The following is a 17,940-nucleotide window of genomic DNA, read 5'->3' as shown; positions in this document are numbered from 1 at the left end:
CTGGCGCACTATGGCTACCGTCGCATCATCCAGGTGGATGCTGCACATTGGTGGTGGTGGAGGGGATCCCCATTTCCTGTAAAGCGCTTTGAGTGGAGTGTCCAGAAAAGCGCTATATAAGTGTAAGCAATTACTATTATTATTACTGTGCCCTGAAAAAATATCTAAATTTAAATAATTTTGAATATTTATTCAAAGAGCATTGGAATTAATACAAGGATTCAATGCACTGACAGTATTTTGCAGCATGTTTAGCTATTCACAGTATAAATCTTTCTTCAAAATGGTGTCTTGGGGATGAACCTACAACGAGATACTGAAGTGGAACCTCCAACTGTGCTGCCTCGGTGTTCTGCTGATGGAACTCAGAACACAGAGCATCTGAAACCTCCTTCAAAAGGCAGAGGGCCAGAAAGCATTTGGGAAAGAATTGTTGGTGGTAAGAAGTAAGGAAAGCTGGCTTTGTGCCATCCCTGTCTTTAGACAGTTCCAGAAAATACAACTCCTGCTGAATCGAGAAAGCTGAACATGAAGAAATAATCTACTTGCTAATTAACTGTAGTGGTGCCGGTACTGAATACAAGATGTGGAGATTTCAGACTCCCCACTCCTTGTGCAAGGCACTTCAGCAGAATACATGACGTCACTTTTTTGTGATTCATTCATTCATTCATTTAGGAAGAAAAAGCTCTCGAATCATGCTTAATGGAAAGATGTTCAGGATCAGTAAGAGAGATGATTTTTATAGCCTTAATTATAAACGCATTATAATCAGACGATTGTCAATGAAATAATGAGGGAATCCAGGCTATTGTAAAAATTAGATACCGTAGAATGTTATCACAGCATACAGAAAGGTGAGTGAATTGAAACCTCTCTGGAGGGCAATGGTGTCTAGACAACAAATTAAACCAGAAATAGATCTTGACATCCAGAGAACTGGATATCTCTGATTCTTTGGAAGAATTTTTTTTTTAAAGATTTTTAAAATCTTCATTACTTTTATCTTCTGTAACTATAGATCACACATTTATTAATGGTTTATCTCCTTTCTCTTTCAAAATACACAGCTACTAGAGTCAGCACCTATAACAGGCAGACCTGTAAATATTACTGTCTCTATTATGTATTGATGTCCACTGTATAAATGAGATTTGATTTAATTTATATGCACAACTACAAAAATACACAATGGTTTCAAAAATTGCACCGTCAAATCTTATTTGCAGAAAATAGGTTAATTAAAGGAAGAAAATGTACATTTAGTGGTTTCTAACTAGTTCATGAATAAAAAAAACTCTATCCTAAAAACACAGTATGCTGTAATGCCAGGTCCTGCTATAGCCACAGTGAGGGTGAGGAGGATATGAACCGAGGAGCAGGAAGAATCAAAATTCTACCTTTGAAAATCAGAGCGTCACGTGTAAAGCTAGCGTTACCTTACTCTCCTTAACTTCATAAAGTTTTGAACTGGTAGCTAATAGCTCTAATATAACTAAAAACATGACTTGCAATGACATGGCGTACAAATCACAAGCCACATAAATATTTCAACGTGCACATACGTTCTTTGTTATTATAGACCGCCTCTTTCCCAGTTTCCCCAGTTATCACGCATTACTCGGTGTGGCCTTGACTGCAAATGACAGTTGCACTTGGTGCGAGTTCGAAATGTGGGACAATCCATTGAACATCTGCCTCGCCTAAAGTTTCTGCCAGCAACTCTCAACACCAGCTCCGCTGGGGCTGAGAAACCTGGCACATGGAGGTACTTGGCAGTCAGCACTGCCAATGAAGGGTACTGGGGTGTGTGGCTCTTCCAAAAAGCAAGGGTTCGGGTCCCTTCTGGGAGGCCCGGGGCAGTCAGGCAGCCTTTCTGTAGCAGGAGGCCCCAATCTGAAGACCAGTTTGATTTTGCCGATAGGCAAAACCTCCTTGCAGGCTAGGAAGGTGGTGGTGCACACCTGGCGCACTCCTGCAGAACAAGAGCAGCAAGTGTCTGGAGCTGCTCTGAGCACACTGCAGCCCGGCTGTGTGGATCCAGCAGAGCTGTCAGCGTTCAGCGAGGCATCTGTTTGTAGGGGGAGAGGGAATTCTCTGGAGCTGCCTTGAGGGCAGTCAGCAGCTGGTCTCTGCGCTGTGTATAAAAGCTGCTCTGGAGTTTCCAAGCCCTAACCCTAACCCAAGTCCAAGGATTCTAGGAATGACACAGCTGGCACGTGCCAAGTTGAATCCCAGGTGTGGAGAGTAGCATCCTCAAACATCTGCAAAAAGGTTCATCAGGACTCTGCAATTCTGTCTAGATGATCTATACTGGCTGCTCTTTAACACAGAGCTCCTTGAAGGCATCTTGATCTGCTCTCCAAATACAGGACATGAGCAAATCAGGCTTCACAATGGAGGAGAAAATCAAGGATTTCCAGAACCCTAAATGCTCTCCTATACAGTATGAGCACCTCCACTTTCTGATTCACAGCCCCAAACATCCACCTCTGGAAATGGGGCAGTTCAAATTCTTTCTTCATATTAAACCTCGTGCTGGCCAGCAGGTGTCACATGGTGCCTTTTCTCATTGTGGATGAAATGGCCTGTGATTGACACCCACTGGGTGCAGAGGGAAAGACTGAGGAGGTAGGATTTTTACCGGGGTTCTACAGTTTGGAACATTGCAGCTCACGTCCAGCGACTCTACAAAATGATTTCTGAAAAATGGGACATTCAGGGTGACGGGAGAATGAAAGTGTCAAAAGTGACAAGGATGTGTTAAACTGAACTTATTCGATGCAGTGAACAGTGTGGGAAGGCCATCAGCATCAGAATTGTCAATATCCATGGGAGAACGATTCTGAAAAATTGATACAACTCTGAACACATGCAAATAGTCCTAAACACTGATCAGCCACTTTCTGAAGAATGCCTTTACCCTACTTAAAAGGGATAGTTTAAAAGGTAATTGCTGAGTATTTCCTAAATGCAATACAATATTACTTCAAACTGATGCTGCCGTGTCAACCTGGTGGAGCTCTTCAGAATCAGTGAAGGAAGTAGAGACTACATAAAAGTGCATTCAGACCCGATGATTCTTCACTCAAAGAGTTATGCGTGTGTGGAAAAAGCTACCCAGACAGCTTTTTCTGTTAAACTACCCAACAGGCTAGATGGGCCCAAAGGCTTCCTGTTCTCTAACTTTCTTTTAACAAAGCTTCTTATATGCTTTATATTATAAGATGAACTACCTCTCTTGTACCTGCGATTGCTGTCCATTAAATAGCCGCAATTTCCTACCTGCTAAGGTGCTACAGGTTGCACAATATTTGAATCTTCGTTCATTTGCATTAAACTTTCCGTTAAGTATTTAGCAAGATGGCGTCATAGAAAGTCCCACGGCAGATGTTCGGTATCGGGAGGGTTACGTTAAGTTCGTATTCTGAAGTGCTGTATTCTAGTTAAACTTAACCTTTTAAAATACAGCTCAAAAACCGCTGAGGCGAAGTCCACTGAATACATTAGACTGTTATTGACCATATTGCTCTTGGTGTCAGTGACGATTTCATAGTTTATTCTTTAATTAGGCCATTGCTATTTAAATTGCCGTAGGTGTGTACGCAAAGGTGTAGCAATTAACAGTTAACGACTTCTTGTGGTTTTTTTTCCTAAAACGTCAGGTATCTGGTGTGTGGATGTCTGAAAATGAACGCTGAATGAGTAGATGCTATTTAAGATGCGAGTTGGGTGTGTTGTGTTGGACTAACTGAAGGAAATAACGTTTTTTTGTTCCTTTCTATATAAGCGCTTACATTTAACGTACGTATTTTTGTTATTTGATATTAGTTTGGTATGTTTTGAAGAAACACACGCGACAGTATTATTTTATTGCTTTTGACCAGGGTAGAGAGTCCATTCAATATGAATAGATACGTGCTTAACCAGAGCAGAACGGCGGTTATCGCTGTTTTCAGTCCATCTGGAATAAAGTCCTTGATTTTTGCTTTTGTGGAGATAAAAGCTCAGAGAAGTTCATGACGACGTATTGATCGTTTTTCATGTTGTAAGACTTCAAGTTACTTATGTTGACAACTAACATTAAACAAGTACCGATTTATTGTTTTTGGTAGCGAAAATAGTTTTAGAAGTACCATAATTCTTCAAACAAACAAAAAAATGAGAACCGTAGTAGGAAATGCAGTTAAGCTTTTGCAGTTTCAGCAGTATGTGCAGCTGCGACAGGCTGAACTTCAATGGTGGACTTCTGTTTTCAAATTACTTCGGGATTGTTTATATTGTGCTTTAAATCAGAAACAGTTCTTGCAACGTTCTGAAGAGGAATTGATGTATTAAGGCTGTAAATGGATTTTGAAAGGTTTGTCGTCCTATTTTGAATATTGTTAACGGGATTTAAGCTCATCTGTTTCCCGGGTTGTGGAATAGTGGCCGTGGTTTTTTTTTATATATTGACAGCGTTCATTTTGACGTTTATTCTTTTGATCTTTTCTTTTAAATTTAGAATTTCCTGATTGTGAGAAACATACTTTTTAAAGAACAGTAACATTCACTGGGTGTTGGAATGTTGTGGTCTCTCTGTACAATCTGTGGGCTGGCTAGACCTCAGCTTACCCTGTATTTCCTGCTAAATGTTATGAATCCCTTGTTTACATGAAGCAGAACTGCAGTTTGTTAAATGTGTGCAACTAATAAAGCAGGGGAATTTTCCAGCTAGGTGCTATTTTTTTAATACTCTATTTCTTTTCCCTTTTTTCTTACTTTCTCCTTCAAGTCATGCCTAAAAGAAAAATATGTTATTCAGAAAACTCTAACAAACAGCCGAGGCATCCGGTGATGGAAAATGCAAGGCTACTACGGGGAAGAAGGATATCCCTGGTGGAGGTATAGTGGGAATTACAGTCTAATCTTTCTGATCCCAAATCTATTTTTTCTGTACTTGTAGGCTTGGTCCACTCCACTTTCATTTTATTGCAAGGTATTTATACAGAGCATGGAAAGATGTTTGTCGCATGCAACTACAGCCATGTCCGTTATGTTTTTTTTTTACAAAATGACAAACTTTGTAACGGATGAACTGCCGTTCGCCTGGACACTCCAATCGCCAGTCACTGCTAGCAGCGTGTTTGACCCTGTTGAACGTGAATTAGAGATGTGTGCTTTTCGCCGGGTTGCAGGTTGCTGTCTGGGGCGATTCTGTCCCATTTGTTATGTCGTGCCCCTGCAAGCATGAGCCCCTTCCTGCTGCAATGTTGTCATGTCGGGACGACAATGCTTGAAGGGCATCGACTGAGGTCACAGCATTTGCTCAGCATAGAGCCAGGCAGTCAGATTATTTACAGTACGAGTCCTGTAACCAAAAGATACACCTGCCCAACACAAGTGTGAGCCTGGTCAGTACCTGGATGGGAGACCTCCTGGGAGAGCTACAGTTGCTGCTGGAAGAGATATTAGTGGAGCCAGAGGGTCCTCCTGGCCCCAGTACAGTGATGGGGACACTACTGTAAGAAAAAGCACCATCTTTTGGTTGAGATGTAAAACTGAGGTCTTAACTTTCCATGACCTTTTAAAATCCCTGGGTGTTTCTCGTAAAGAGTAGGGGTGTATCCCTGCTGTCCTGGCCAAATTTCCCCCTATCCTTTACCAGTCATGGCCTCATAATAAGCCTCCATCTATGAATTGGCTTCATCACTCTGCTCTCCTCTCCACTGATCGCTGGTGTGTGGGGAAAGTACTGGTGCACTTTGGCTGCTGTCTCATCATCTGGTTGGATACTGCACATTGGTGGTAGTGGAGGAGAGCCCCCATTACCTGTAAGGGCACTTTGAGTGGAGTACAATACAAGTGTAAGGAATTATTAACATTGTTGCTGTTGTACATGTGCACCACACTTGCTGATGTCCATCAGGGTGGTCTGCGCAGTAGCTCGAGACATCTGCCAAAGAGTTGACGGTAGCACTTTCGGACTTTCACCAACCCACAGCTGAGGCCTTCTTCAAGCAGAGAGGTGGCACGAAGAGGCTTCTCTTCATACGTAGAGAATGTTGTCTCCTATCGGTGTTTTTCCTTCCCCAACCCACCAGGCCTCACACTCCACTGTCAGTTCCCAAATACATTTTTTTTCCCTTTTGAAAAAGGGGGAACCCTTTCTTACCTAAATGTCCATCTTGTTTTTTTTCCTCAGATGCATGAATTGATTAAGCAGGAAGCGAATGCGGTTTCAAAGCTGTCTGAGAGTAAGATGGAGGAGCTGATGGAACGAATTCAAAAGGTCAACTGCAGGCCCACTCATGAGATTCTGATCAACAAGATGCAAGTCAGTGTTTTGGTTTATGTTTAAGGTCTTCCTCTGCAGCTGATGCATATGAAAACAAACACTGCACATGAAACACTGCAAAATCATCTCTTACTCAAGCCTGTATGGACTGCACAGTTTCATAATACAGTACATTCATTAAAATGGCTTGTATTGTGAGTGGATAACAACTCACATCTTGGAGAGCCTGAAGGGTTCTGGTTTTCTCTCCATCTGAGCCCTTTGTTACCTACTGTAGCTTTTTTTAGCTTAACTAGACAAGTGCACACTGGCACTCTGCAAGAGGAGGTTTGTCCAGAGCTTTACCAATACTTAATACCAGCAAGAAAATCATTCTTTAGTGGAGTTTCTCAAAAGAGTATCTGTGAGCACTGGATTTTTTTTTTTCCCTGTTGCTTTCATGTAATCTTATGTGTTAGGATGTAGGCTGTTACCTGGGACCCGTAGGACTTGAGTGCTTCACTTTGAGTTCTCTGTTCCTTAGACGTTTAGAAGTCATTTAGCCTAATTAAGATGGCAATATGTTTCATGGGCTCAATTGGAATGAAATGAAAAATCCTATAACTCTAGAATCTGGATAGGATGCTGCTAGTTCAAAGGCAAACAATTATTTTGCAGTTAGGTGCTCTGGAACACTATTTTCTGACGACTTTCATTTCCAGGCTAAAATTAACAGAATAAAGAAGAGGTTGCAAGATGCTCTGTCTGCTGTGATCAGAACGCGATCAGTTAATCCTACAGTTTCACCAGCCTTTGTTCCAGACAAGGTAGTTTTTTTTTTTCCCAGAACTGTAAATGACCATAGCCCTAAACCATTGTTCCATGTCACAACGGAGTTTGAAACCGAACAAAGCTTTAAGACCCGTCGCTGATTATTTCTAATAAATTATTTTTTAGACTCAGGACTAAAGTAATGGTATGACCAAAATCTCAAGGAGGAGAAATTAAAGATTGTGCAAACACTGACTCATTTTGAAGGCTTTGTTGTAAACAAAATGAGGGCTGACTTTAATTTACAATTTTCTGAGGTGGGTCATTTCCAGTCTTTTTTTTTTATTGCCTAACAAACCCCTTTTGAAATGGGGTGGGAACTGACACTAGTTAATAAACTGCGAAATCGATTTCAGTCCTAGGTCCCTAGTCGGTGAACTACAACTTTCTTTCATGTGCTTTAGGATGTGCCTGATATTTTGACCTCTCTCAATCTGTTGTACCTCAGCAGGTCAGCAGCAACCTGTCTGCACCCAGCACCCTGGATCGCTGTGTCCCCTGCACTGGCCCTGCACAAGCCTTGGTGTCCCAAGCCAGTGGGACAAGTCCCACCAGTAGCCCTGACTGCATCACAATTTCAGGGTATTTTCAGAACCCCCTTTGTTTTCAGCTTGAGGTTCCAGTCTAAACATTTTGTTTGAAGCTGCCATTCCAAAAGAGAGGTTTTCAATGTATTGCTATGCATGTACTGTATTGTCTTAACACATTAGTATGTCATTTTGGATATTGCAGACTAATCGGAAAACAATGCCAAAATGCTAATTTATCATTCCTAACCCACTGTGGTATTCTGTTTTGTAAGCTCTAAATTGGCTTTATTTAGTGAAAGCTGATTGGGCACAAATGATGAGCTGATTTAACCTGCTGAATGTAAAGTGGTGAAAACCAAAAGAAAAAAAAGCAGAAGGGACCCATATGTTTCTCTTCTAAACAGAACAGTGCCTTCATGCCAGTGGTTTGTGAAGGCTGAGCCAAGTCGGCACACTTGCTTGCTATCTGTTGTGTTCATACCCAGGAATTTGTACCCTGACTAGATGTTAGTCTGGTAATGATCAGCCACACTCTGGGTGACCAAGAGTCAGGACTCTTTACCTCACTAAAAGTGACACATCGTCATCTTCCATCTTCATTTCTGCACTCCCAGTTCCATGGAATTACAGGTTTCAGGTCCGGAAACGTGCACATCGGCTGTTCAGGACTAAGTAAGGAGCTATAGAACACAAATACAATTTTTTTGTATTTTTTTCTGGAAAATAGGTCAGAGGTCATAGCCAAGATTATCGTAAAGGTCATAATGCTTTATAGAGCCAAAAGTCGGGGCACCTGGGGGAAAGCCAATTGAATGTGTGGAGGACAGACAAACTCTGCACAGATAACATCCCAGGGCCCATGAATTACAGTCTACAGATAAACCTATCTCATAAATTGTTTGAGGTTTATATTGGGTAAAAATACCATAACATTTTCCTGTTAGCTATTTCCCTCACCCCCCACCCCTGGTATGCCTTTTAAGAAAAAAACCATGGTTTCTTTAGGGCTGCTCATAAGCATTGCAGCTTAGCATGAGAAATATTTTACAAATAGACCACAGTGCCATCTACTGTATGTATAAAGAGTTTTTAATTTGTAAAGAAACCTTCTGGTAATCTATCAATCTTTTAAATCTTTAATACATTTTCCACCTGGTTCCTGTACGTTCTTAAGCAGAGACAAAAGGATTAATAGCCTTTTAGGGTGACTCTTAAATATTTAATAACTAGTGAGGGTTACTGTATTCCTTAGTAGTGCATTAGTTACCGTACAGAGCATTCTCTCCATTCTCTCACACCCGGAAAAGTTGCTTAAATTCCAAAAGGGATTACAATTATTTAACTAACTTTTTTTGTTCTTTCATTATAACCTTCTCCCTCTTAACTATACTCTGTATTAGAAATCGAACATCAATTGCTGCTAATTGTAATGTAATGCCTCAGACTTTCTTGGCATGTATGGTATGACAGTTTTGATTTAAAACCCTTAACTGCTATACTTTGTAAGGTACCTTAACACAGCTATACAATATACTCTCTTCCTGTAGCTTGATGATAGATTAAGCTCCCAAATCACTCATTTAACACATCAGGTATTTAACTTATTTTATATCTTTAAATGTTATTTTACTTTAGGACTCCTAAAGCTCAAAAGCATGGCCGTACATCCTGTGAGACCGTATCAGCAGAGTGTGTAGTAGCAGTAGACTCGGATTCAGGTAAGTTTTTTTTTTTTCTATACCTGCTTTGTCTGAGAATTGCAGTGTATTTGAGTGTTTCTTATAGATATTGATCTGTGCCCTCATGTTTTTAGTTCTGATTAGGTCTTAAAATGATTGACATTAAGGCCTTGTAAGTCAACTTCTATACCTTTTCCATTTTAGTCTTTTAACCATTTAACTATGGTAATCCAATAAATCAATTCCTTCACATTTCTGCCACTTTACACTCAATTCCTTACAATGGAGTTTTCATAGCAGGTTCATTTGAGGCATTGGTGTTAAATGGTACTGTATAGATGGAATGCTCATTGTAGCAGATGTGAAGCATGTTTTTGGAGTTTATCCTCTGGTTCAGTTTTCCCTTAAAGTTTAGCAGTGCAAAAGCAACTTTTCACAAATACATTCAAAAGTAAAAGAAACCAAGCCAGTTGGCTAGTACCTGATGCTCTTTTTTTCTTGGTCCATTCACACTTGAAGTATTATAAAATACTGAGCACCATTATTTCAGCACATGTAAAAGCAGGCATTTTAATCTCCATTTGTTGGGGGGGGGGGGAGTTTGAAATGAAGCTCTCTTAATTAGGGTGTAGAAATGAGTCATTGTTTAAAGGGAGGGAAAGCTACATATAGCCAGCACCTGCATAAGTGTCTGATTCAGGTGATGTACTGAACAGCTGAAGAAATGTATCATTTTAGTCATGTGTATTTTTAACAAGCAGATGGGGTACAAGTGATGAGGTGATTTAATCTAATGAAAGGGATCAAAATTGCATCACCTTGGGTTGACTTGCCTGCAGTGGAGTCGCATCTCTTTAGCAGTGAATCAAGAATTTGACCACCCTGACCCCTGAACATTGGCAAGTGTGTGCACGTACTAACTAATCTGTGCAGCAGACTAATTGATAGGGGAAGATCAATGGTAGTCATCTAGTGAGGAGTATTTAGTTGGACTTTATATATATATATTGATGTATGGCAACCTGTGGGTATGTTACTACACTGATCCAGTCTTGGGACCTCACTGCTCCCCTTCCTGACATGACAACACCCATCCTGCTGTTGTGTAAAATGAGAACCGTTATACCATGGACGCTGGTTTTGCCAGTTTTGAGCCCCATTAAACGTGTGGGATGAGTTGGAGCATCTAGGGACTCGGAGACATTTGAACAGGCACATGCTTATCCAGGCTCTTCGAGAGGAAAGGAGATGGACTCCCACGAAGACAACATCTGCCATCTGGTCCAAAGCAGGCAACACAGATGTGCAGCTTGTATTGTTATAGTATATTTATATAGTTACATGCTACACTAGGAGCCTGGAACTTAGATCTCCTGTTGCTTAACACTCTTGATGACAAATGTTTAATCAATATAATGAATTTAACAATGTCATAACTGTATAATACAACAACAGTGCACCTGCTACAGAAAAGAATTGTGAATTTGTTGCAGTTCTAAGAATTGCTTTTCATACATGCTATCTATATTGTCCATTTGCTGGATTTACTAGCATTCTGGCCTGTTTGTTGCCTTTTGTAATCTGACTCTTAACAGATTCACAGCTTTCTGAGGGCCGCAGATTTGTGTTATCAAGTTTCATCTGCCCTTTTTTTTTTTTAAAACTGCTTTTTATCCACAGAAAAGGAGAATGAGGTTATGTTTTGTGGAGTTATACCAAGTAAAAGGCTGACCGGGAGTGTTGCGCAGAAGCAGGTAGTTGTGGTTTTTTGGAATTGCTCTTCCCCGAGTTGTGGATATTCTTAGAAATTGTTTTAAGATGTTGTATACCTTTCTACGTACCTTTACAATATTATCCTCTTTCAACTCTTCAGTTGTTTGTGGGTTTTTTTTTCCTAATGCCCTTTTTTTTCCCGGAAAGACATGGAGAAGCAGTGACTTGGGGTTCACAGACTTCACAGCTGAAACTGTAGCAGGTACTTTGGGGGTTCTTCCCACAGTTCTGATGTTCTTTCAAACTACAACTTGACTGCAATACGCTGCTTTATTATTTAATTTATATTGTAGTTTGTTAGCGGTTAAATACCACTCATAATCACTGCAGAAAAAAATGTCATGTATGAGTCCTGTCATTTTAATAATCTCAAGTATTGAAGGAAAAAGGGATCTCAACACCCACCCATTTTCATGAAAGTCAGTTAGAATATGTTGGTTCTACATATGCAAGTTTCATGTGCTTGTGTTCATTTTCTTAATGTGCCCATTTGCCAGCTGACTCAATGCAAGCAAGTGACGCAGAATCTACAGGGATGTTCCAGATCGAAATCCAAGTATGTTCCTTTGAAGCCTCACTTTCAGTAGTTTTGTTGGCAGCATGCACATGTATGGGACTGGGATAAATGCACAAATACTGCGGCACTGCAAAAAAGGACTTATGCAAGGTACTATGCAATCGATTACTGAGGCAAACCTTGGTGATGAAACCTTGATGCTTCTAAAAACTTGTCAGATGTCCTAGCAAGCTGCAGTCATTTAATTGGGTGTTCTGAGTCTGCTGGCATTACTGTCTGTAGGAAATGGAAGAGAAACTCATCCTTGCATGGTGACGAAGCACCCAAGAGTACTTTACACGTGTTGTAACCAGCAGGCTCTTCTAAAAATGCGTAGTATCCTAGTGATTAGATGTGTTTTGAATGTTTTTGTTTGAAAATCATTAAATGCTGACCTGTTGGGCTTTTGTTTCAGGACTATGCTGGGAGACCAGATCCTTTACCTTCAGACCAAGCCCCAGAAGCTGATCCTTCTAACCCTATTCAGTGTAATATGGAGTGTTTTCCTTTTTTAACTGGAGCATCTCTTGCTGGCGATCCTCACGGCCCCGAGTTTAAATTTAGTCAGTTCAAAGACTCTCAGTGCTGTATCTTTATTTAAGCCAGCGATCCTTAGAAGCTGCAGAGGTGCTCAAGGTGGAGCTCAGTTTTGGTACATTTCTATGTACCTTTTAATGTGGCTTTAGCTCAAGGCCCTACTTGTTTAACAGAACTGTGCTGTCTTACCTTCACTAAAACCTTTTCTTTTATCTGCAGCACGTACCATGTTCCCAGAAAGACTGAAGGCATGTAGTGTGAACTCCACTGTGACACAGGAATTAACAGCTCAGGTAATGATTGCTGCTGGAGATGTACTGCATTCATAAAAGGGGGGAAAAAAGGAGCACAAATGTGATTTTGGCAGGTTTAAAGCCATTGAGGTTATGGCTTTACACTTAATGAATCCGTTCTTTACAGAAAGATACTGCTATGGTTATTATTGCAGATTTCAGAGTACTCGGGATCTGCTGTGACATCGTATCCAAAATCAGCAGGTTTACCAGATCAGCCTATCGAGGCTGCCAATGGCTCTACTCACCAGGGTAAGTCTGAAGGTTGTTTAAATTTGATCAGCTATTTTGTGCAGGATTTTGTCTTTTTATATTTAAATACTTATGTAAATCTTGATCAGCAGGATGTGGGCAGCCCTCAGCCCCAGGGAACATCGAAGTAAATGCTTCAAAGTTCACTGTAACTAATTTACTTCCATTTCAGGTAATTGCTAGTCTGTTAAACTGTTCCAGTGATGTATTACGTACTGTATTCAGTATGAAGTTGCTTTATACTTTGCACTCTGTTAACGAATTGAAATGCACTCTTGTATTTTGCAGGATCCTTTGCAATCTCAATTCCCTCCCCTTCCTGAGACTGCATTTCCCCTGAATCTGCCTTCCATAGCTGCTAGGACAAATTTGCCTCAAAAGCTAGAGCTGAAAGTGGCTAGAATCAGAAACCCCAAAGGAATAGGTGTGCTGTGGAATGTAGCACACGTAGACCCCAAAGCTGCTCCTGTTCACAGCTATTATTTATATGTTCTTCATGAAGACCTGAATGGCTGTATGTCAAGTTGGAAGAACATCGGGATAATATCGGCCTTGCCACTACCGATGGCTTGTAAGCTGAATCGGTGTGCCCCGCAAAGGAGGTATTACTTTGCAATCGTTGGAAAGGATATTTATGGGCGCTGTGGACCATACAGTGAAGTATGCTCAGTCACTGTTCACGATATGTGAATGAGTGTGTGAAACTACACACCGCACAGTCATATCAAACACGCATGTTAAAATTGTTTGAATTCTCTAAAGCAAAAGATTGCTATTCCCGTATGTTAAACTTGAAGTAGTGAAGACCTTTATTTTTATTTGATCTTGTCTGACTTTATTAGCTTCACTTTTCAAAGCCCTTTCAGTTTAACATGGGATCTTTTTTTGTTTTTGTTGCTTGAGGCTTTGTATCTTTTGAATTTTATCTGTTATTAATCATTTTTGGAAAGGTTTATTTAAATGATCACAGAGCCAATGTAGATTTATAATGAAAATCCCTGGCTGCAGGTTTCTAGGCAGGTGGGACTACCATTTGAAGTGTTACTGTATATCTTCAGTTTGTGTGGGGGAATTGCATCTCAGTATAGCATTTTCCTTATACAGTACATTACCTGAGTTACTTACAATTTCTATTATTCTTGCTTAGAAAAGCTGAAAATGAGAATACTGCATCGGGGTCTATTGTACTGGCATTTGTTCAATCTTAAAATCATTCAATAATGTATTTACTAGAGGTAGTTCCATACTTTCCTTAAGCTGTGGAGGCAAAGTTTTACATTTTGATCTGCAAGTTTGCAAAGGAATCCAGATCTATTCATCTTCCCAGTAAAATAAGCACAGGAATTAAATGGACTGCTCTCCACTATAAATGAAATTACAGAGTACACCCTGGAGTGTGGGGATAGGTATTATTAACACAACTATCGATGGTGGTTATTTCCCCATTTGTGCTCATTATTCAAGTGTTTGGAAGATTTTTAAAAGCCCATGAAAAGGAAGAGATGGGGGGAAAAATACACACAGATTTTCACAATGGCTTTTGAGGAAGGTTAGAATGCCAGGTGAAAACCTTTTACATGTTACTGTAGTTTTAGGCCCATAACTCAGTTACTGTTGGACTCGCTCTGTGAAAACAAATCATGCACGTTTGAGAGGATTCTCTACCAGTTATTCTTATTACTATTGTAGTGAATGGTATTAAATTAGAGCTACTCCTTCTCTACAACCAATGCAAAAAGAACCCAGCAAAACCAGTAAAGATCTTGAACCTCTGCTCAAACTAATTAGGAAATTGTAACTTTTTTTGGAAACAGAAGTCCAATGCCCAAACCACGTTCCACTCGTTGTTGCAGGTCTTTACATTTATGGTGGTAACATTCACCTTTGAAACTTGTTGGCAATTTACCCTCTGGTGATCATCAACTCGAAGGAGTGAAATCTGTTTTTGAAATGGCTAAGCAAAGGGGTTGTTTACAACAACAGCCAGGGTTGTGGGCCTGCTTTGGGTTCTGGTATGTCCTTATCACATCGTTAATTACAACAGATTGGGCACTACCAAGATGGTCTACCTGATCTCCATTTCTTAGTAATAATAGAGCCTTAAGGTTTGCATTGCATCCTAAGCTGTTTAATGGGCTTACTAAAACCATGTTATTTTCTTCTAGATCGAAAGCAGGTAATTTATAGAAAGACGAAGCCTGGAGCCAAAGGAATTTAAGGGCAGGAGCTGAAGAGTAGTGCTGTAGTTCTCCTATTTCTTCTGAGCTGCCAGAGATCATTTATGCTCCCTCAGGACCTGAAGAGGTCCATGGTCTTCTGCTTTCCATTGCAGTTGAGCTCTTGAATGCTTAATCGAATCTACTGGGTTGCAACTTGCTTAAATTACCACTGTGGCCAGGTTCTGTTGTGAGAGTTTTAAAGTTCCCACTCACCCTGTGCATTCAGGGGTCTCTAGGACCACAGCTGTGTCGTGGTACCTTACAGATGGGTTCAGATTCTACCTTGTTCCAATTTGTTTTTACTGTTCTGTTTAGATTTCTTAACCAGTTTGTTCCTGTGAAGAGGTGACAGAAAAATGGGGTTGGAGCTATGGTACTCATTCTCTGATTATACTTTTCTGAAGAAAGCTGTTTTGCTTCTCATTAGAGCTAAAAGTTATTTTAAATCAGAAAGTAGAAAATAGATATAGGCTTCTAAAACATCCAGTACTTTATTTCAGGCATAGAAATGTGTACATGACAATGGTAAATGTTTTGCAAGAAAGGTAAAATCCAATCTTAACAACATTTAAGAGATTTTTTTTAATGTAAAAATACACTTCAGTTGATCCATGTACACGCTGAACCTTGTCCAGGATTCTATGTCAGATTCTGCTGCAAAAATCCACATTTGAATCAGTTTTAAGACCCAAAGCATGAAAAGCTGCCTTTATCATTTAATTCCAAATATAAAAGTCCTTTGGTATATATCAATACATTTACTTTGTACATATTATAGTAAAAAAAACTCAAGCAAATAACACTTCATTAAAAAGGATCAACAGCAGAAGAATGTCTTAAGTATAAAATAAATACAGCTTCAGTTTAACTTTGGCCTTATTCAGAATTGCATGCTGTTTTACCACTTAAAGGAAAAAAAAAACTTGTTTACTAAGAAACCCAAATATAATTATCCTAACTGCTGTGGAGGTTAAATTCCAACTATGTCAAATAAAACTGAAATTTCATGTTTTAAACTATTCCAAGGTTAAGTCAAATACCTTTTCGAATGAAGCAGTCCTCTTTTTTTTTATGGAACACAAACAACAGAACCAAAGTGCTCCCATTCAAACAGAATCAAAGTGTCATTTGGCAGACCTGGCAGAAGAACAGGGCTTCCCTCTTCGAGTACAGATAGCGATTTGGATGGGTCCTGTGATCAAAGCCTGCCATGCAAAACATGGTTTGTTTTACACCATTTCAGTGATTTTGTTGAAGAGTCACAATCCCTCTCGCAGGAAAAAAAAAACACTCAAGTTTTAGTACATTGAAAACCCAGGACTAATAACCCTCCCCCTTTTAATCTCGTAATACAAAAAAATTAAATTTACATGGTTTACTTTTCAAGTTAACTTCATGCTCTGCAAGTGTGTGGGCATGTCTGCTCCTTTGAGGTTTCTTAAAGGTTGGCACAGAGATTTTCTTAAATCCAGAAGCACTGTCTCCCCAATTGTACTAAAGGCTGGTGCTCTTTTGCTACTGGTTAAGCAAAAATCCGAAAACGGGGTGGCAGTCGTTCAATGTTAGTGAGATTAAAAAAAAAAGGCAATTTCACAACTTGAAAGCATCAAGTGCAAGCCGTCTTAGCTTTACAGCTGTCTAGTGGTTTAAACATTAAATAGATGTCTTTTAAATGAAGCCTATTTAATTTGTTTTCAAGTCTACACACCCTGACAGAACTCCAACTATTAAACCTTTTTATCACAGCATACATGGGTTTCACCAAGAATAGGGTTAACGTTGATATACTCCTCCGAACAAAAAAAGGGTTAGAATTTCTACACATATATAATACCATTCCTAGTTCTAGATAGGTTTCCAGTATGCTACTGTTAATAATTCTTTTACAGTCTTAGTATTTCTTGGTATTTTTTGCTAAGTCATATTAAAAATAAGATTATATACAAAATGCATCCCATCAGCTCTGGTTTCGGGTGGGGGCAGTTGCAGGGAGACCAGGGGCTGTTCTCATTCATTTGCGCTTCCTCAAAACCAGATACATCAAGCCACTGACGAGGGTGAGAGGAAAAGCAATCCAGGCTAAAACAAAGGAGTAGCCATAGTCGCCCTCGCGCACGCTGTCTTCGTGGAAGCTCTCGTGCTGAGCCGCGTAAATGGACGCGCCGATCATCACACAAAGCGCTGGAAAGACAAAAACGAAAGAACGTGGGCACGCGTCGCTCGTTTTGGGCCCTCTGAACAACACTTTCCACCCGCTGGCAAAATGAACGAATGGCGCTGTTCTACCCTTTTCCAAAGAGTGGAAGCGTAAGGACGTTGGCAACGAGGCTAGGTTCCCGCTGGAGAGGATAAGAGCTCACTGGTGAAGCAAGGGCAAGGGAAGCAGCGGAGCAGTAGCTCTGTGGCTAAGGATCTGCGCCTGTGGCTGGAAGGTTGCCAGTTCAAATACAGTCCACTCCAATCCTTAAGCCCGCTTAAACCACTGCTACGTTCATTGAAACATTACTTGCTCAAACCAGCGACTAAGACCACTGGCCGGCAGAGGAATCTTACTCCGTTGGGCCCCTGAGCAAGGCCCTTAACCCCAACTGCTCCAGGGGCGCTGTACAATGGCTGACCCTGCGCTCTGACCCCAAGCTTCTCTCCCTGTCTGTGTGTCTGTGTCTCTCATGGAGAGCAAGCTGGGCTATGCGAAAAGATAATTCATAATGCAAGAAATTGTAAAGGGTTAATAAAGTGATATTATTATTATTCTCTGCTGGGACCCCCTACCCCAGAGATGGTGACACTTACCAGACAAGAGCTGGATGACGGCAGTGAAGACAAATCGTTCACCCTGTTTCAGACGGAAGAGCTGCAGGATGAACACGAAGAAGGCCACACAGCACAGAATGGTGGATAATATCATGGTCGCCTGGACAGCCTGGAGGAAACCTGCATGGGGGAAAACAAAACAATTTCTCCTTCTGAACTAGTTCGATTAAACTGCACCCCTGTTTCTCACCACTCCATTA

At 40.5% G+C, this 17,940-nt stretch overlaps 2 protein-coding genes across 9 annotated transcripts in view; one reads left to right on the top strand and one right to left on the bottom strand.

Annotated features, from left to right (window-relative positions):
- Window positions 1-3,546: 3,546 nt before the first annotated feature.
- atf7ip2 (activating transcription factor 7 interacting protein 2) lies at window positions 3,547-15,639 on the top strand. Of its 8 annotated transcripts, XM_015360551.2 has the most exons (16): window positions 3,550-3,804; window positions 4,210-4,360; window positions 4,775-4,884; window positions 6,185-6,316; window positions 6,979-7,083; window positions 7,536-7,669; window positions 9,253-9,335; window positions 10,977-11,050; window positions 11,217-11,271; window positions 11,567-11,625; window positions 12,041-12,113; window positions 12,382-12,455; window positions 12,611-12,707; window positions 12,797-12,879; window positions 12,996-13,309; window positions 14,873-15,639. In XM_015360551.2, exons 3-16 carry the CDS (start codon window positions 4,777-4,779, stop codon window positions 14,892-14,894), a joined length of 1,413 nt encoding a protein of 470 aa, XP_015216037.2. In that variant the 5' UTR covers window positions 3,550-3,804; window positions 4,210-4,360; window positions 4,775-4,776; the 3' UTR covers window positions 14,895-15,639. The 8 variants fall into 8 exon arrangements, with proteins under 8 accessions (XP_015216036.2, XP_015216037.2, XP_015216033.2 ...); XM_015360550.2 differs by lacking the exon at window positions 14,873-15,639 and having other exon boundaries at window positions 3,547-3,804; window positions 6,185-6,271; window positions 12,996-14,264; XM_015360547.2 differs by lacking the exon at window positions 14,873-15,639 and having other exon boundaries at window positions 3,551-3,804; window positions 4,297-4,360; window positions 12,996-14,264.
- Window positions 15,394-17,940, bottom strand: part of emp2 (epithelial membrane protein 2) — a 16,365-nt gene continuing 13,818 nt past the window's right edge. The window contains exons 4-5 of the mRNA XM_015360554.2: window positions 17,720-17,860; window positions 15,394-17,107 (exon numbers count right to left, since the gene is read on the bottom strand). Of these exons, the coding sequence (XP_015216040.2) occupies window positions 16,938-17,107; window positions 17,720-17,860 (311 nt within the window). The 3' untranslated portion in view covers window positions 15,394-16,937. The remainder of the gene's footprint in view (window positions 17,108-17,719; window positions 17,861-17,940) is intronic.

This window comes from Lepisosteus oculatus, chromosome 19 (genome assembly GCF_040954835.1).
Source record: "Lepisosteus oculatus isolate fLepOcu1 chromosome 19, fLepOcu1.hap2, whole genome shotgun sequence".
NCBI classification, from domain to species: Eukaryota; Metazoa; Chordata; class Actinopteri; order Semionotiformes; family Lepisosteidae; genus Lepisosteus; species Lepisosteus oculatus.
The sequence above is the reverse complement of the archived record's forward strand: the minus strand, read 5'-3'. Positions and strand labels throughout refer to the sequence as shown.